This window comes from Ranitomeya imitator, chromosome 2, assembly GCF_032444005.1.
Source record: "Ranitomeya imitator isolate aRanImi1 chromosome 2, aRanImi1.pri, whole genome shotgun sequence".
NCBI lineage: Eukaryota > Metazoa > Chordata > Amphibia > Anura > Dendrobatidae > Ranitomeya > Ranitomeya imitator.
In genome coordinates, this window is record NC_091283.1 from 665,312,128 (window position 1) to 665,327,108 (window position 14,981).

The window sequence follows — 14,981 nt, forward strand, 5'->3', positions numbered from 1 at the left end:
TACCCAATAGGTTAGTGATATTCTTATGTATCTTGGACACAGAAGAAAAAAACCCCATTGCATATTTAATATACCAAAAGTGGGGATACTAAGTAGTATCAACCCACATTCACAATATTTTATTGACTCCGTAATGTAACTATATAAATAGGAGAAAAACTGGAGTAACCAATAAATAAGTAAGAAAGTACAAAATTTCAAAAAAAATAAAAGAAAAACACATATAATAAAATTGTCAATCAGGACAAGGACACGGAAGTACATACAGTAGTGAGGCGCACATGGGAGTTCAGAGGTAATACATCTATCTGATTTACATTTGAATGCTTGTCCATGTGCTAGGTAAGTAGAGCCAAAAATAAGGCACAATAAATAAAGCCCAAGTATTGTATAACAATGTGGGGATCCACAGGAGCAGCGGGAGCTCTATAGCAAGGTTTAAAGCCAAAAGTAAGGCAAAAAAAAAAAAAAAGGTCAGGGTAAATCAGCATAGGTCAAGCCCAGCTGGAGATCCGCAGAGTAAAGGGACTGTATCATAAATTAAGGGCAAAACTTACCAGGCCCAGTGCACAACACTACTCAGATGGTAATGAGCCCCAAATGATGGCGGGTGACCCCGACATACGTTTCGTGTCTATACCAGACACTTCCTCAGGGGGTGTGATGTAAGTGTGAATAGAAGGACCTTATATTGCCATGACAATGGGTCACAGGGTGTATCACATGGTTGTGATCACCCAATGAGAAGCGGCGCTGTCGGCGCATGTGCCAACAGGTCCTAGCATCCAGACAGAGCGTCAGGTAAAGACGCCCGACTGAATGCCGGAAGCGGGGGACAACAGCGCGCACGGCCGCATATAAACAAAGGAGAGGTATCTGAACTTACAAAATGTTCCAGAATATCAAATCATGTTGGTACACATAAAATCCATACATATTATCAATATAATAAGGTGGCATACATATTCTGATATAAAGAGAGGACAGTATACTATATAAATATAATAAAATGATGGCACAATATATTTCTCCGCTTGTTTTTCAGTGATGGGTTGCACGGCAGAATGTTCATAATAGGGTCCAAAAAAGAGACGAATAACCACATAAAAATATACAGTAACTAAAAATAAAGAGAATACATAGAGTTAAAACAATAAAAATAAAACCACAAACAAAAGAACCATCAATGGGTGAATATATGAGCATAAATCAGGAAAAGAAAAGAGACTAATTATTCATAGAAATGAAGCAAAGCTCAAAGACTCATTAAGGCCCTTGGGGGTCACAGTATCCAGCTTAACAATCCACTTTGCCTCTCTTTGGGCCAGGATTTTCTTGTAATTACCCCCTCTAATACCTAGATGAATAATGTCTATCCCCCTGATTTTCAATGTTTTGGCATCACAATTGTGATATGCCCTAAAGTGGCAGGGGATAGTTTTTAATTGGAGGGGGTCGACCACTGTCTTGGCCGCGCAAATGTCCCGCACGTGCTCACGTACGCGGATGCGTAATTCTCTGGAGGTCAAACCTATATATATTTTAGAACATCCGCAAGTAGCGTAGTATATAACATTACTGCTACCGCAGGATATTCGTTGTCTTATCTGAAATTGTTGTGACCCATCTGAAGATTGAAAAGAAGAGCAGCGCAGAACATTTGCGCAGGCAAGACAGTGGCCACAGGGAAAGCAGCCCGGAATAGGGCCCTTACTACCAAAAGGATTAGCCATTTTAGGTACATAATGGCTATTAACGAGGAGATCATTCAAATTTTTAGATCTCCTTGATGTCATCAGTGGGAAGTCGCCAATGGCGGGACCCAGGGAGGACTCCGCACCAAGAACAGCCCAATGTTTGGCTAGAATGTCTCTCATTTTATACCATTCGTGGTTAAATGTAGAGATAAAACGAATTTTCTGACAGTCACTGCCGGTTAATGTTTCCTTTTTACGTGGATATAACAAATCACCACGGGGGTCTTCCTTGCTCTGTTGTATCCTTTCTTTATACACCTGTTACTGTACCCTCTATGTTGAAAGCGAGTTTTCAAGTCGAGGGCTTGTTTCTCAAATCGGTCATTGGTGGAGCAGTATCGGTATCTTGGGTAGATAGTAGAATAAAGCCATGGATGGATTTTTTTATATGAACGTAATCCCTCTCCTTTTAATGATACCTTCATTCATACCATTCTGTAGAAGTTGTGTGCGTTCTCATTATTTCATGAGATTATCAGGGAGTTTATCATAGTAGTCTGTATCAAACAGCATACATAGTCTTTTGTCCACACTTCTGATGTCAATATTGTGGTTACTCCTACGGGACATCTGGGACATTTGTTCTGTTTTCGTGAAATGTTTGTGTGTTGACCTCTTTGTTGATACATCTAAACTCATTAGCTAACTATTGATGCATCTAAACTCATTAACTACCATTGAGAAAAGCATCTCCATTTGAGGATGGGTCACATGCACCACCCAATCATAGCCATGCCAGTACTTGGCATGGCTGTGATGCAGCAGTAAGTGCCCACAGCCATAAAGTTTCATGACTTCAACAAGCTTTATTAGACAGCTGAATCCGATCGCTAAAAGCACTTCTGGTTTGAACTTCATGTTAGGGGTTCGGTTCTTGACACTAGGTGTCCGGTACAGACCCTAGACTTTAGCGTTCAGATTCGCCCATCCCTTCCTGGATTCTAATCACACCAAGGACAACATGTTTAACTCCTTGTTGACATGTGCCATATATATACTGCGCTGCAGTAGCTGCGTTAACACAAAGTGATGTATATACGACACTGCTATCTCTGGTCATCTCGCTGCATCGCATGGTGAACAAGTCAAGATGGCTTCTGTCTCTGACAGCAGGCTATCCCTGCATGTCACTGTACCCCCCCCCCCCCCCCTGCATCAGCTCTCACAGTGATAGGGTGGTCTGAATTAACAAAAAAAATCAATGTGATATGCTGTGATTGGTGCTGTCTGAGACATATCCAATGACCGCAATCACAATGGATAGGGTGATCGCGATATCATCTCGGCTGATTAACCCCTTTGGTGCTCATTGATCAGTAACTATTGTTCAGCAAATCAGCGCAAAAGGGGTTAATCTAAAAAGGTGATCACTACTCTACATGCCATCTTTACCTCAGAGTTGGCATGCAGAATGGTTGTATACCCCCCCATCCCGTTACCTGAGAGAAAAATCATTGGTAGCCAGTGTGATCCTCCTCTGATCTCAATCTAGTTGCTGTGTGAAAGATCTGTGATTATAGCAGAAGTTCCCCAATGCCTGTTCTAGTCCTCCTCCCCCACCACACCCTCTATCCCACTCACTCCCAATTGTATCTTTGGCTCACCTCCTATGGGAGGTGGAGCCGCATATTCATCACTGTAATGTGCGGCACCACGTGACCGCTCATCCAGGACAAGCAGCGACGCTGAGAGGATGTAAGCGCCGAGGGAACTGGGTAAGTATTTTAATGCCAGTGGGCGGGCGCACAGGGGGTGGGAGGTAGGCAGATTACCGGCAACTTTATTTTAAAAACAAAAATAAATAAATAAAAGATGATTCATTCCTTCTTTCCAGCGATCGCTGCTGGAGAGAAGAAATTAATGGGTTTCAGCACCACACGCGGGGGGGACAGCGCTTACAGTAGCGCTGTCTCCTGCACGGCACACGGACAACATCCGTGTGCGGTACGTGTTTTACACGGACCCATTGACTTTAATGGGTCCGTGTAATACGTGCGCTCCCAGGAACACTGACATGTCTCCGTGTTTTCCAAACGGACACACGGTCCGTGAAAACACGCTGACATGTGCAGAGACACATTGATTTTAATGTGTCTACGTGAGTCAGTGTCTCCGGTACGTGAGGAAACTGTCACCTCACGTACCGGAGCCACTGACATGTGAAACCGGCCTAAGGCAGTGGATCCCATATGGACTCTACCACATGAAAATTATCAGCCTGTTATTCCAGATTTCATGGACAGTTCAGAAATCCAGGTCTACAAGCAATGCATTTTTTATTATTTTGACCGTTTCTCATTTTCAGAAAATAAATACAAAATTTATTGCTTGGAACTTCGGAGACATATTGTCTGTAGTTTATAGAATAAAAGAACAATTTACATTTTACTCAAAAATATACCCATTAAGAGAAAAATCAGACAAACTGAAAATTTTGCAGTGGTCTCTTAGTTTTTGCCAAAGCTGTATGTATATACACTGCTCAAAAATATAAAGGGAACACATAAACAACAGAATATAACTAAGCACCATCAAATATTAAGCAGTGGGTGAAATGCTTTTAGGACGTTATCCAAGAAGTATTGTTTCTCCTTGCGGAGATCAACATGCTAAGCATGCCAAGATGAGGAGACTTAAAGGGAACCTGTCAAAATCGCGGGTGAGGTAAGCCCACCGGCATCAGGGGCTTATCTACAGCATTCTGTAATGCTGTAGATAAGCCCCCGATGTTACCTGAAAGAGGAGAAAAAGAGGATAGATTATACTCACCCAGGGGCGGTCCGGTCAAATGGGTGTCTCAGGTCCGCTCCGGCGCCTCCTATCTTTATTCCAAGACGTCCTCTTCTGATCTTCAGCCACGGCTCCGGCGCAGGCATACTTTGTCTGCCCTGTTGAGGGCAGAGCAAAGTACTGCAGTGCGCAGGCGCCGGGCCTCTCTGACCTTTCCGGCGCCTGCGCACTGCAGTACTTTGTTCTGCCCTCAACAGGGCAGACAAAGTACGCCTGCGCCGGAGCCGTGGCTGAAGATCAGAAGAGGACGTCTTGGAATGAAGATGGGAGGCGCCGCAGCGGACCTGAAACACCCATCCGACCGGACCAGCAGCGGGACCGCCCCTGGGTGAGTATAATCTAACGTCTTTTTCTCCTCTTTCAGGTAACATCGGGGGCTTATCTACAGCATTACAGAATGCTGTAGATAAGCCCCTGATGCCGGTGGGCTTACCTCACCCGCGATTTTCGGGGTGACAGGTTCCCTTTAAAGCCGCAATGCTCCTTTGGGTAATATGCTAATTATGCAAATTGTCTCTTCAGAGAGGAAGAGAGCTAGAACTCTAGTGCCACCTATGGGAAGGTAGCAATCCTACAAGTCAATGTTGACCCTTTAATGAGCCTTGTCACATGACTTAGGATAAAAGCCAAACCAGAATCTCAGTTTGCAGATTTGCCAGTCTGACGCCTCTCACACAGCCAAACCAGATCTCCGCTTTGCACTGATGAGGGGCAGTAACCCGAAACACAGTGTCTGCAAATTGAGATTTTGGTTTGGCTATTATATACCGTATTTTTCGCTTTGTAAGACGCTCCGGATTATAAAACGCACCCCACATTTTGAGGAGAAAAATAGGAAAGCAATTTTTTTTAAATAAATTGGTGGTGCTTCTTATAATCCATGCGTCTTATTGCTTACCGGGCGTTGTGGCGGATCAGGGTCCCAGGGTCGCTGCTGGAGGAGGCAGGAGTGGAGCGTTGATGCAGGCTGGGATGAGAGGTGTGCAGGGGGCTCCGGTACTGCAGGGGTGTCTCCGGTGCTGCAAGGGTGTCTCCGGTGCTGCAAGGGTGTCTCCGATGCTGCGGGGGGTTCTGCCAACATTTTGTGAAAGGCCAGAGCCCCCCAGCAGTTCATACATGCTTTCGTGTGCGGTGGACTTCGGGAAAATGGCCACCGGTAGGCAGCGCATGCGCAGATGGACATCTTGGGACCAAGATCTCGAGAGATGAGATCTCAGCGCTGAAATCTCATCTCCCGAGATTCCGGCGGCCATTTTCCCGGAGTCCATCGCACAGGAAAGCATGGATGAACTGCCGGAGGATGCTCTGGCCTTTCACAAAATGTTGCCAGAGCCCCCCGCAGCATCGGAGACTCCAGCATCACCCTGGGCAGCAGCGGACAACCACAACGGCGGACAACCACGGCAGCGGCGGTGGACACCCCCACATCCCAGCCTGTAACGGTAAGCGATATATCCGCTTTGTAAGACGCACCCCCATTTCCCCCCCAAATTTGGGGGAAATAAAGTGCGTCTTACAAAGCGAAACATACGGCATGTATTATATGTATTATGTATGTATTATATATATACATTATATAGGTGATACTGCACAGTATTTCCTATATATTGTATATACAGCATTCGGTATACATTTTATAGGCGATACTGCAATTATACACAGCAGTTGCTGTAATATACAGGGTGGGCCATTTATATGGATACACCTAAATAAAATGGGAATGGTTGGTGATATCAACTTCCTGTTTTTGGCACATTACTATATGGGAGGGGGAAAACTTTTCAAGATGGGTGGTGACCATGACGGCCATTGTGAAGTCGGCCATTTTATATCCAACTTTATTTTTTTTCAATGGGAAGAGGGTTATGTGACACATGGAACTTATTGAGAATTTCACAAGAAAAACAATGGTGTACTTGGTTTTAACGTAACCTTATTCTTTGATGAGTTATTTACAAGTTTATGACCACTTATAAAATGTGTTCAAAGTGCTGCCCATTGTTGGATTGTCAATGCAACCCCTCTTCTCCCACTCTTGACACACTGATAGCAACACCGCAGAAGAAATGCTAGCACAGGCTTCCAGTATCCGTTGTTTCAGATGCTGCACATTTCGTATCTTCACAGCATAGACAATTGCCTTCAGACAACCCCAAAGATAAAAGTCTGAGGGGGTCAGATCGGGAGACCTTGGTGGCCATTCAACTGGCCCACGATGACCAAACCACTTTCCAGAAAACTGTTCATGTAGGAATGCTCTGACCTGACACCCATAATGTACTGTTCATCTCAATATGGACACCAGATAATACAGTGTGCATTCTGTAAGGATTCAAAAGTCTGCAGTCTCACAGTATGACTGCAGGCTTTCCACAAGACTGGACAACCCCTTTAAGGCCCAGGGGAATGAGGATTTCCATTAAAGTCTTTATCACCCATCCACGCCATCGGTGAAAAATGTATGATGGAATGTTGCCTAACTGCTTGAACTTCTAGTGATCACAAGAAGGAGGATTCTGATTGTTCATCTGACGGGTTACACCTATCTTATTTTTTTTCTTCCCATTTGTACAATTAAAAACCACCTTTATTATACATAGATCACTGCAGCAATATAACAAAAAGTTGTTTTGCAATTTATGGGAAGAAAAAAGCGAATGGTGTTTTTTAATCATGTTTGCATATATCTTAATATTTTCTATAACTTGGTTGCGGAATTGAATTGTGAAATACAATCATTCTCTTTTCCAGCTTCCTTTAGATGTGTGTGTTGTGGAGCTTCTTTTTTCACCTCCCTGGTTCACCCTGGTCTCAACACATGTGAATGTAACCCTGAATTACTCTGTTTCTGAAGATTGCAAGTACTCCCATGAAGAATCCGAGATTGCCGGGATTGTACAAATGATGGGTGTGAGCTCACCAAAGGTTCAGCATTTAAATGTGGGGGACTTCATGACTATCACACTTCCTGACAAGACTTTGTTACCAGGAGAGGTGTTCACTGCCTCCGTTAGTCTCAGGCATAATTGGACACAACCGAGTTTCACTTTAAGGTAAGACGTTTCCTACCAGTGTTGATATACCGTATATACTCGAGTATAAGCCGACCCGAGTATAAGCCGACCCCCCTAATTTTGCCACAAAAAACTGGGAAAACTTATTGACTCGAGTATAAGCCTAGGGTGGAAATGCAGCATTTACCGGTGAATTTCAAAAATAAAAATAGATCATTATTTCCCCATAGCTGTGCCATATAGTGCTCTGCACCGTTCATATTTCCCCATAGGTGTGAACCATATAGTGCTCTGCACCGTTCATTGTGCCCCCTAGCTGTGCCATATACGGTGCTCTGCACCGTTCATTGTGCCCCATAGATGTGCCATATACGGTGCTCTGCACCGTTCACTGTGCCCCATAGCTGTGCCATATACGGTGCTCTGCACCGTTCACTGTGCCCCATAGCTGTGCTGTGCCATATACGGTGCTCTGCACCGTTCACTGTGCCCCATAGCTGTGCCATATACGGTGCTCTGCACCGTTCACTGTGCCCCATAGCTGTGCTGTGCCATATACGGTGCTCTGCACCGTTCATTGTGCCCCCTAGCTGTGCCATATACGGTGCTCTGCACCGTTCACTGTGCCCCATAGCTGTGCTGTGCCATATACGGTGCTCTGCACCGTTCACTGTGCCCCATACATAGCTGTGCTGTGCCATATACGGTGCTCTGCACCGTTCACTGTGCCCCATACATAGCTGTGCTGTGCCATATACGGTGCTCTGCACCGTTCACTGTGCCCCATAGCTGTGCTGTGCCATATACGGTGCTCTGCACCGTTCACTGTGCCCCATAGCTGTGCTGTGCCATATACGGTGCTCTGCACCGTTCACTGTGCCCCATAGATGTTCCACATAAATTTGTGCCGCCGCTGCCGCAATAAAGAAAAAAAAACACATACTCACCTCCCTTGATTGCAGCTCCCGGCGTCTCGTTCCGGCGCCTCCATCTTCCCGGCGTCTCTGCTCTGACTGATCAGGCAGAGGGCGCCGCGCACACTATATGCGTCATCGCGCCCTCTGCCTGAACAGTCAGAGAGCAGAGACGCCGGGAAGATGGAGGCGCCGGCCGGGAAGATGGATCGGCGCCCGGCGGCTGGAACGAGGACAGGTGAATATGCTATACTCACCTAGTCCTGGCGATCCTCGCGCTGTCCCCTCCTGTCTTCGGTGCCGCAGCTTCTTTCTCTATCAGCGGTCACCGGCACCGCTGATTAGAGAAATGAATAAGCGGCTCCGCCCCTATGGGAGGTGGAGCCGCTTATTCATTTCTGTAATGAGCGGTCCCACGTGACCGCTGAAGAGAGGAAGAAACTGCAGCGCCGAAGCCCGTGGGACGGCAGGGACAGCGCGAGGATCGCTGGGACTAGGTAAGTATACCCCAGCGCCCTCAGCCCCTCACCCGCCGACCCCACCGCTACCGTGACTCGAGTATAAGCCGAGGGGGGCACTTTCAGCCCAAAAATTTGGGCTGAAAATCTCGGCTTATACTCGAGTATATACGGTAAGTATATTTTGTTTATAGTATGCTGAATGTAACATAACATGCTTTTACATGTAATAGATTGCGCTGCCGTATTGGTCTGGAACTCCTGTTTGCACGGTCGGCTGCTCCCAATACCTGGGCTATCAAGACTGATATACAAAGAGGTGCTAAGCATCACACTATAACGGGACATCTGACACACAGAGGGGCTTCAGACCGAAGGTGGGAAACTGATTTACAAACTACTTGTTACTCGCCTGTCCCATGTTTTGCCTCTGTTTCTTCCTTCCCTTATGGCCAGCTAAGCTATCTGCGCCGCATTGCTGCCATGACTCTACATAATTTTCTGTGGTTCTCTTTACCTACTCCTGTTTTCAATACAGCAACCTGCGTTTACTACCAAGTTCTTCTATAGGTGTTGTCTGCATCTAAAATGCTGCTGAATCAAGATTTCAGATAACCAACTGCTCTCGCCTCTATGTGTTCACACCTTCATCTTTGATTATAGTTCCTTTCTGATATTCTGATGATGTTCACATCTTCAATTCAGTCCCCTACACTAATAACTCTAGTGCAGTGTTCCCCAAGTCCGGTCCTCAAGAGCCACCAACAGGTCATGTTTTGAGGATTTCCTTAGTATTACACAGGTGATAATTGCATCACCTGGACAACCAAGCATTCAATGACCTGTGCAATACTAAGGAAATCCTCAAAACATGACCTGTTGGTGGATCTTGAGGACCGGAGTTGGGGAACACTGCTCTAGTGTATATCTGTATAAAACCAGTAATGCTGCAAGATACCAGTTTGCCTATTCACCGTTGCTGTTCCTTAGTGTAACTGCACTCCTTCTGCAAGATACCAGATTGCCTATACATCTACTATATAATTGTCTATGGGTCACTTCCGTCTGTCTGTCTTTCTGTCTTTCTGTCTGTCTGTCACATATATTCATTGGTCGCGGCCTCTGTCTGTCATGGAAATCCAAGTCACTGATTGGTCGTGGCAAAACGCCCACGACCATTGCCACGACCAATTAGTGACGGGCACAGTCCGGCGGCAATATGGCTGCTCCTTCCTCCTCGAGTCCCCACAGTCAGTGCCCGCTCCATACTCCCCTCCAGTCAGCCCTCACATAGGGTTAATGGCAGCGTTAATGGACCGCGTTATGGCGCGGTGTAACGCACTCCATTAGCGCAGCTATTAACCCTGTGTGACCAACTTTTTACTATTGATGCTGCGTATGCAGCATCAATAGTAAAAAAAAATCTAATGTTACAAATAATAATAATTAAAGAAAAAAACATTATTCTCACCCTTTGACATCGCGTTGTCCTCGGCAGTGCAAGCGGCAGGTTCCGGTGCAAAGGATGCTATGCGAGAAGGACCTTCCATGACGTCACGGTCATGTGACCGCGACGTCATCACTGGTCCTGCGCTCATACCAACCCTGGGACCGGAAGCTGCCGCGTGCACCGCACACAGGCGCCAGGACTGCAAGGGGCCTGCCTGTGAGTATATGTTTATTTTTTATTTTAAGTCTTTTTTAACCTGTTACATTTGTGGCTGGGCAATATACTACGTGACTGGTCAATATACTACGTGACTGGGCAGTATACTACATGACTGGGCAGTATACTATGTGGCTCTGTGCTGTATACTACATGGCTCTGTGCTGTATACTACATCGCTGTGCAATATACTACGTCGCTGTGCAGTATACTACGTGGCTGGGCAATATACTACGTAGCTGGGAAATATATTACGTGACTGGGCAATATACTATGTGGCTGGGCAATATACTACGTGGCTGGGCAATATACTACGTGACTAGGCAATATACTTCGTGGCTGGGCAATATACTACGTGGCTGGGCAATATACTACGTGACTGGGCAATATACTACGTGACTGGGCAATATACTATGTGGCTGGGCAATATACTACGTCACTGGGCAATATACTACGTAGCTGGGCAATATAGTACGTGACTGGGCAATATACTACGTGGCTGGGCAATATACTACCTGGCTGAGCAATATACTATGTGGCTGTGCAATATACTACGTGACTGGGCAATATACTACGTGGCTGGGCAATATATTATGTGGCTGGGCAATATACTACGTCACTGGGCAATATACTACTTAGCTGGGCAATATAGTACGTGACTGGGCAATATACTACGTGGCTGGGCAATATACTACGTGACTGGGCAATATACTACGTGGCTGGGCAATATACTACGTGGCTGGGCAATATACTACGTGGCTGGGCAATATACTACGTGGCTGGGCAATATAATACGTGGCTGGGCAATATACTACGTGGTTGGGCAATATACTACGTGGATGGGCAATATACTATGTGGCTGGGCTATATACTATGTGGCTGGGCAATACACTACGTCACTGGGCAATATACTACTTAGCTGGACATTATAGTACGTGACTGGGCAATATACTACGTAGACATGCATATTCTAGAATACCCGATGCGTTAGAATCGGGCCACCATCTAGTATCTGATATCCCTGTACTTTCTGCACAACTGTCTTTGTGGCAGGCATGGACTGGCACACACAGAAACAACGGAATCACTTGGTAGGCCACTGTACAGGAGTGGTACGCCACCCTTCTACGTGAGCAGCATATCATCATTCATTATTATTTAAAATCTTTGGTAAATTTCTGAATGTGGGCAATATTTACATGTAGGTCAACAGTGGGCCCTCAGTGTCAATATTATTAGGCCGCCGTCACACTTGCGAGTTTTACGTACGTAAGAGCGCAGAAACTACGTGCGTAAAACTCGCATAACATACGGCACAATGATTCTCAATGGGTCTAGTCCTATCAGCCGTATATTACGGATCCGTAATATACGGCGTTCTACGGCCGCACAAAATCGCAGCATGCTGCGTTTGTCAGCGTATTGCGCAAAAAAATACGCCAATGCAAGTCTATGGGAGAGCGTATAATACGGAATGCATACGGACCATGCGTGTGACTTGCGAGAAATACGCAACTCACTGGCAGATGTCCGGAAATGTCCAAAGGCCTCAATCAGGCAGGTGAGACATGCTAATTACGGTAGCTGAAAAAGCCAGACAGTGAACCCGGAAGTCTGCTGCACGCCTCCACGGAGTGAGAATCAGCATGGCCAGTATAATCAATGTCGACATGCTGATCATTTTGGTCCAAGAGAGGCCTGTGATCTGGGACCAAAGAGACCCCAACTATGCCAACAGGGCCCAAAAAGAGGCAGCATGGAGGAGCGTGTGTGGGTCCCTCTTCCCACATTATGACCAGCAGCCACGTGAGGCACAGCGACAGATAAGTAAGTACACCCATGTTTGAAATGTAATGTTCTTGTTAAACAGCAGGCCCTTACTACTTTGAATTTCTAAACAAGAATTTATAAATTATTCATGAAAGAAATAGAAAGCAGACCAGTAGATACATGGTGTTGTACATGATAAACGGATTTCCGTAATGTTTTGAACAGATGTCCCTTACTAACAGTGTTTCCCAGTAATTGTGCTTTCTGGGATAGAGGGTAGCGGACTCTGTCCTTGTGGTCTTGCTTCATAATTGTGTGAGTTTTGCAAATTTAAGACTAAATGTGCTCCACAAATGCCTATTTCTATGCTACACTTAAATCTGTGTAGTCAATTACACCTTGTGTGAGCACTCTGCATAATGGGCTAATCAATGTGTTTAATTTTTGTTGTTTCAGTGGGTGATGTTACAACAAGGTGGCGGAGTATCCGTGACCAATACAGGAGGGAGAGGCAGCAGCGGGAGAGAAGTGGAGCCGGGGCACCTCCTAAAAAAGGGAAATACGTGTAAGTATTCGGACAGAAATCCGAGAGTGGACCCTCTGGGTCGTGACTCTAGAGCCCCCGGGGTCGAGCGGACCAGATGGAATCACCCCCTATACAGGGAGTGTTAGGAGCAGGACCTCGGGGGAATGGAGACACAACAGCTAGAGCCAAAGGGACGACCCAAAATAAAGAAGGAAACCACAGGCTATAAGGATGGCAGGGAATAATAGGAAAACAAGACTTAACTGAAAGAATGTCTGGAACACGGAACGGCAGGACTCAGCAGGAACACGGACCGGCAGGATACAACAGGAACACGGACTGGCGGGATACAGCAGGAACACGGACAGGCAGGATACAGCAGGAACACGGGCTGGCAGGACACAGCAGGAACACGGACTGGCAGGATACAGCAGGAACACGGACTGGCAGAATACAGCAGGAACACGGACTGGGAGGATACAGCAGGAACACGGACTGGCAGGATACAGCAGGAACACGGACTGGCAGGATACAACAGGAACACGGACTGGCAGGATACAGAGACAAAGCAAGGACTGGGCTGAGAAAAGACACTGGTACAGGGGAGCCTAGGGCATAGGGACACTGACGGCAGACAGTGCACCTACAAAGCAAAGGCGTCTTACCTAGGAAGACGCCGGGAAGAAATACCCGATGGGCGCCGCCATGTTGGGGCGGAGCCACCGGGTCGCGACCTCCCAGAAGGCTCAGCGACGGGGGAGACGCGACCGCGCATGCGCGAAGAGACCAGACGCCGAGAGCCGGCGAAGGAGGAGGCAGAGCGGCGCGGGACAGGATCGTGAGCGCGCCGAGGGATGGGAGAAGCCGGGTAAGTATGTGCGGGCGTGACAGTACCCCCCTCCTTAGTCCCCCTCCTTTTAAGGCTAGAAAGGAATCTTTTCATGATAAGGGGAGCGTTGATGTTCTCTCGGGGCTCCCAGGACCTCTCCTCAGGGCCAAATCCCTCCCAATCAATCAAAAAATAAGTTTTACCCCTAACTACTTTTTTGGCAAGAATATCTTTAACATTAAAGATTCCATCAGAAGTACAGAGCTGAGGAGAGGAAGAGGTAGCGGAGTGAAAACAATTAAAGACTGCGGGTTTAAGAAGAGACATCATTAATGCGACTCAAGATAGGAAAAGGACCAATGTAGCGAGGACCCAGTTTGTAAGAGGGAATTTTAAGCTTGATATAGCGAGAGGAGAGCCAAACTTTATCACCCGGAGAATATGGCGGAGCATCCAAACGCTTCTTGTCAGCAAACCTTTTCATATTAAGGCTAGCTTTCTCAAGAGCCACTTTGGTCTCATTCCAAATCGTAGAGAATTCCCGGGACAAGAAATCCGCTGCCGGTACCCCCGAGGAAAGAGAAACAGGAAGAGGAATGTTCGGATGTTGACCATAGACTACGAAAAAGGGAGATTTGGAGGAAGACTCGCTGGGAAGATTGTTGTAAGAGAATTCAGCCCAAGGGAGAAGAGAGACCCAGTCATCTTGGTGTGCATTGGTGAAGTGTCGCAGATATTTAGTCAGAACTTGATTAACTCGCTCCACTTGTCCGTTGGACTGAGGGTGATAGGCGGAAGAGAAGTCCAAGTTAACCTTTAATAGACTGCAGAGAGCTCTCCAAAAACGTGAGGTAAATTGTACTCCACGGTCTGAGACAATATGATGTGGAAAACCATGAAGACGGAAGACTTGGTGTAAAAAGATCTTTGCCAACTCAGGAGTGGAAGGCAGACCAGGCAAAGCGATGAAGTGAGCCATTTTAGAGAACCGATCTACAACAACCAAGATGACAGAGCAATTCAAGGAAGAAGGTAGATCAGTGATGAAGTCCATAGCGATATGACTCCATGGAACGGAAGGCACAGGCAGAGGATGCAGGAGACCGGAGGGAAGCTGCCTAGGGACTTTATTTTTAGCACAAGTAGGACAAGAAGCGATGAATTTGGTGACGTCTTGACGGAGAGATGGCCACCAGTAGTGCCGAGAGATAAGAGACAGTGTCTTCTTGACTCCTACATGTCCTGCAATTTTGGAGG

At 46.5% G+C, this 14,981-nt stretch overlaps 1 protein-coding gene across 2 annotated transcripts in view; it reads left to right on the top strand.

Moving 5' to 3' along the window:
• TMEM132A (transmembrane protein 132A) overlaps nt 1-14,981 on the top strand; it is a 286,572-nt gene that overhangs the window by 119,770 nt on the left and 151,821 nt on the right. For both annotated transcript variants that reach the window (XM_069752992.1, XM_069752993.1), the window contains 2 exons: nt 7,299-7,600; nt 9,167-9,310. In XM_069752992.1, the coding sequence (XP_069609093.1) occupies nt 7,299-7,600; nt 9,167-9,310 (446 nt within the window). The remainder of the gene's footprint in view (nt 1-7,298; nt 7,601-9,166; nt 9,311-14,981) is intronic.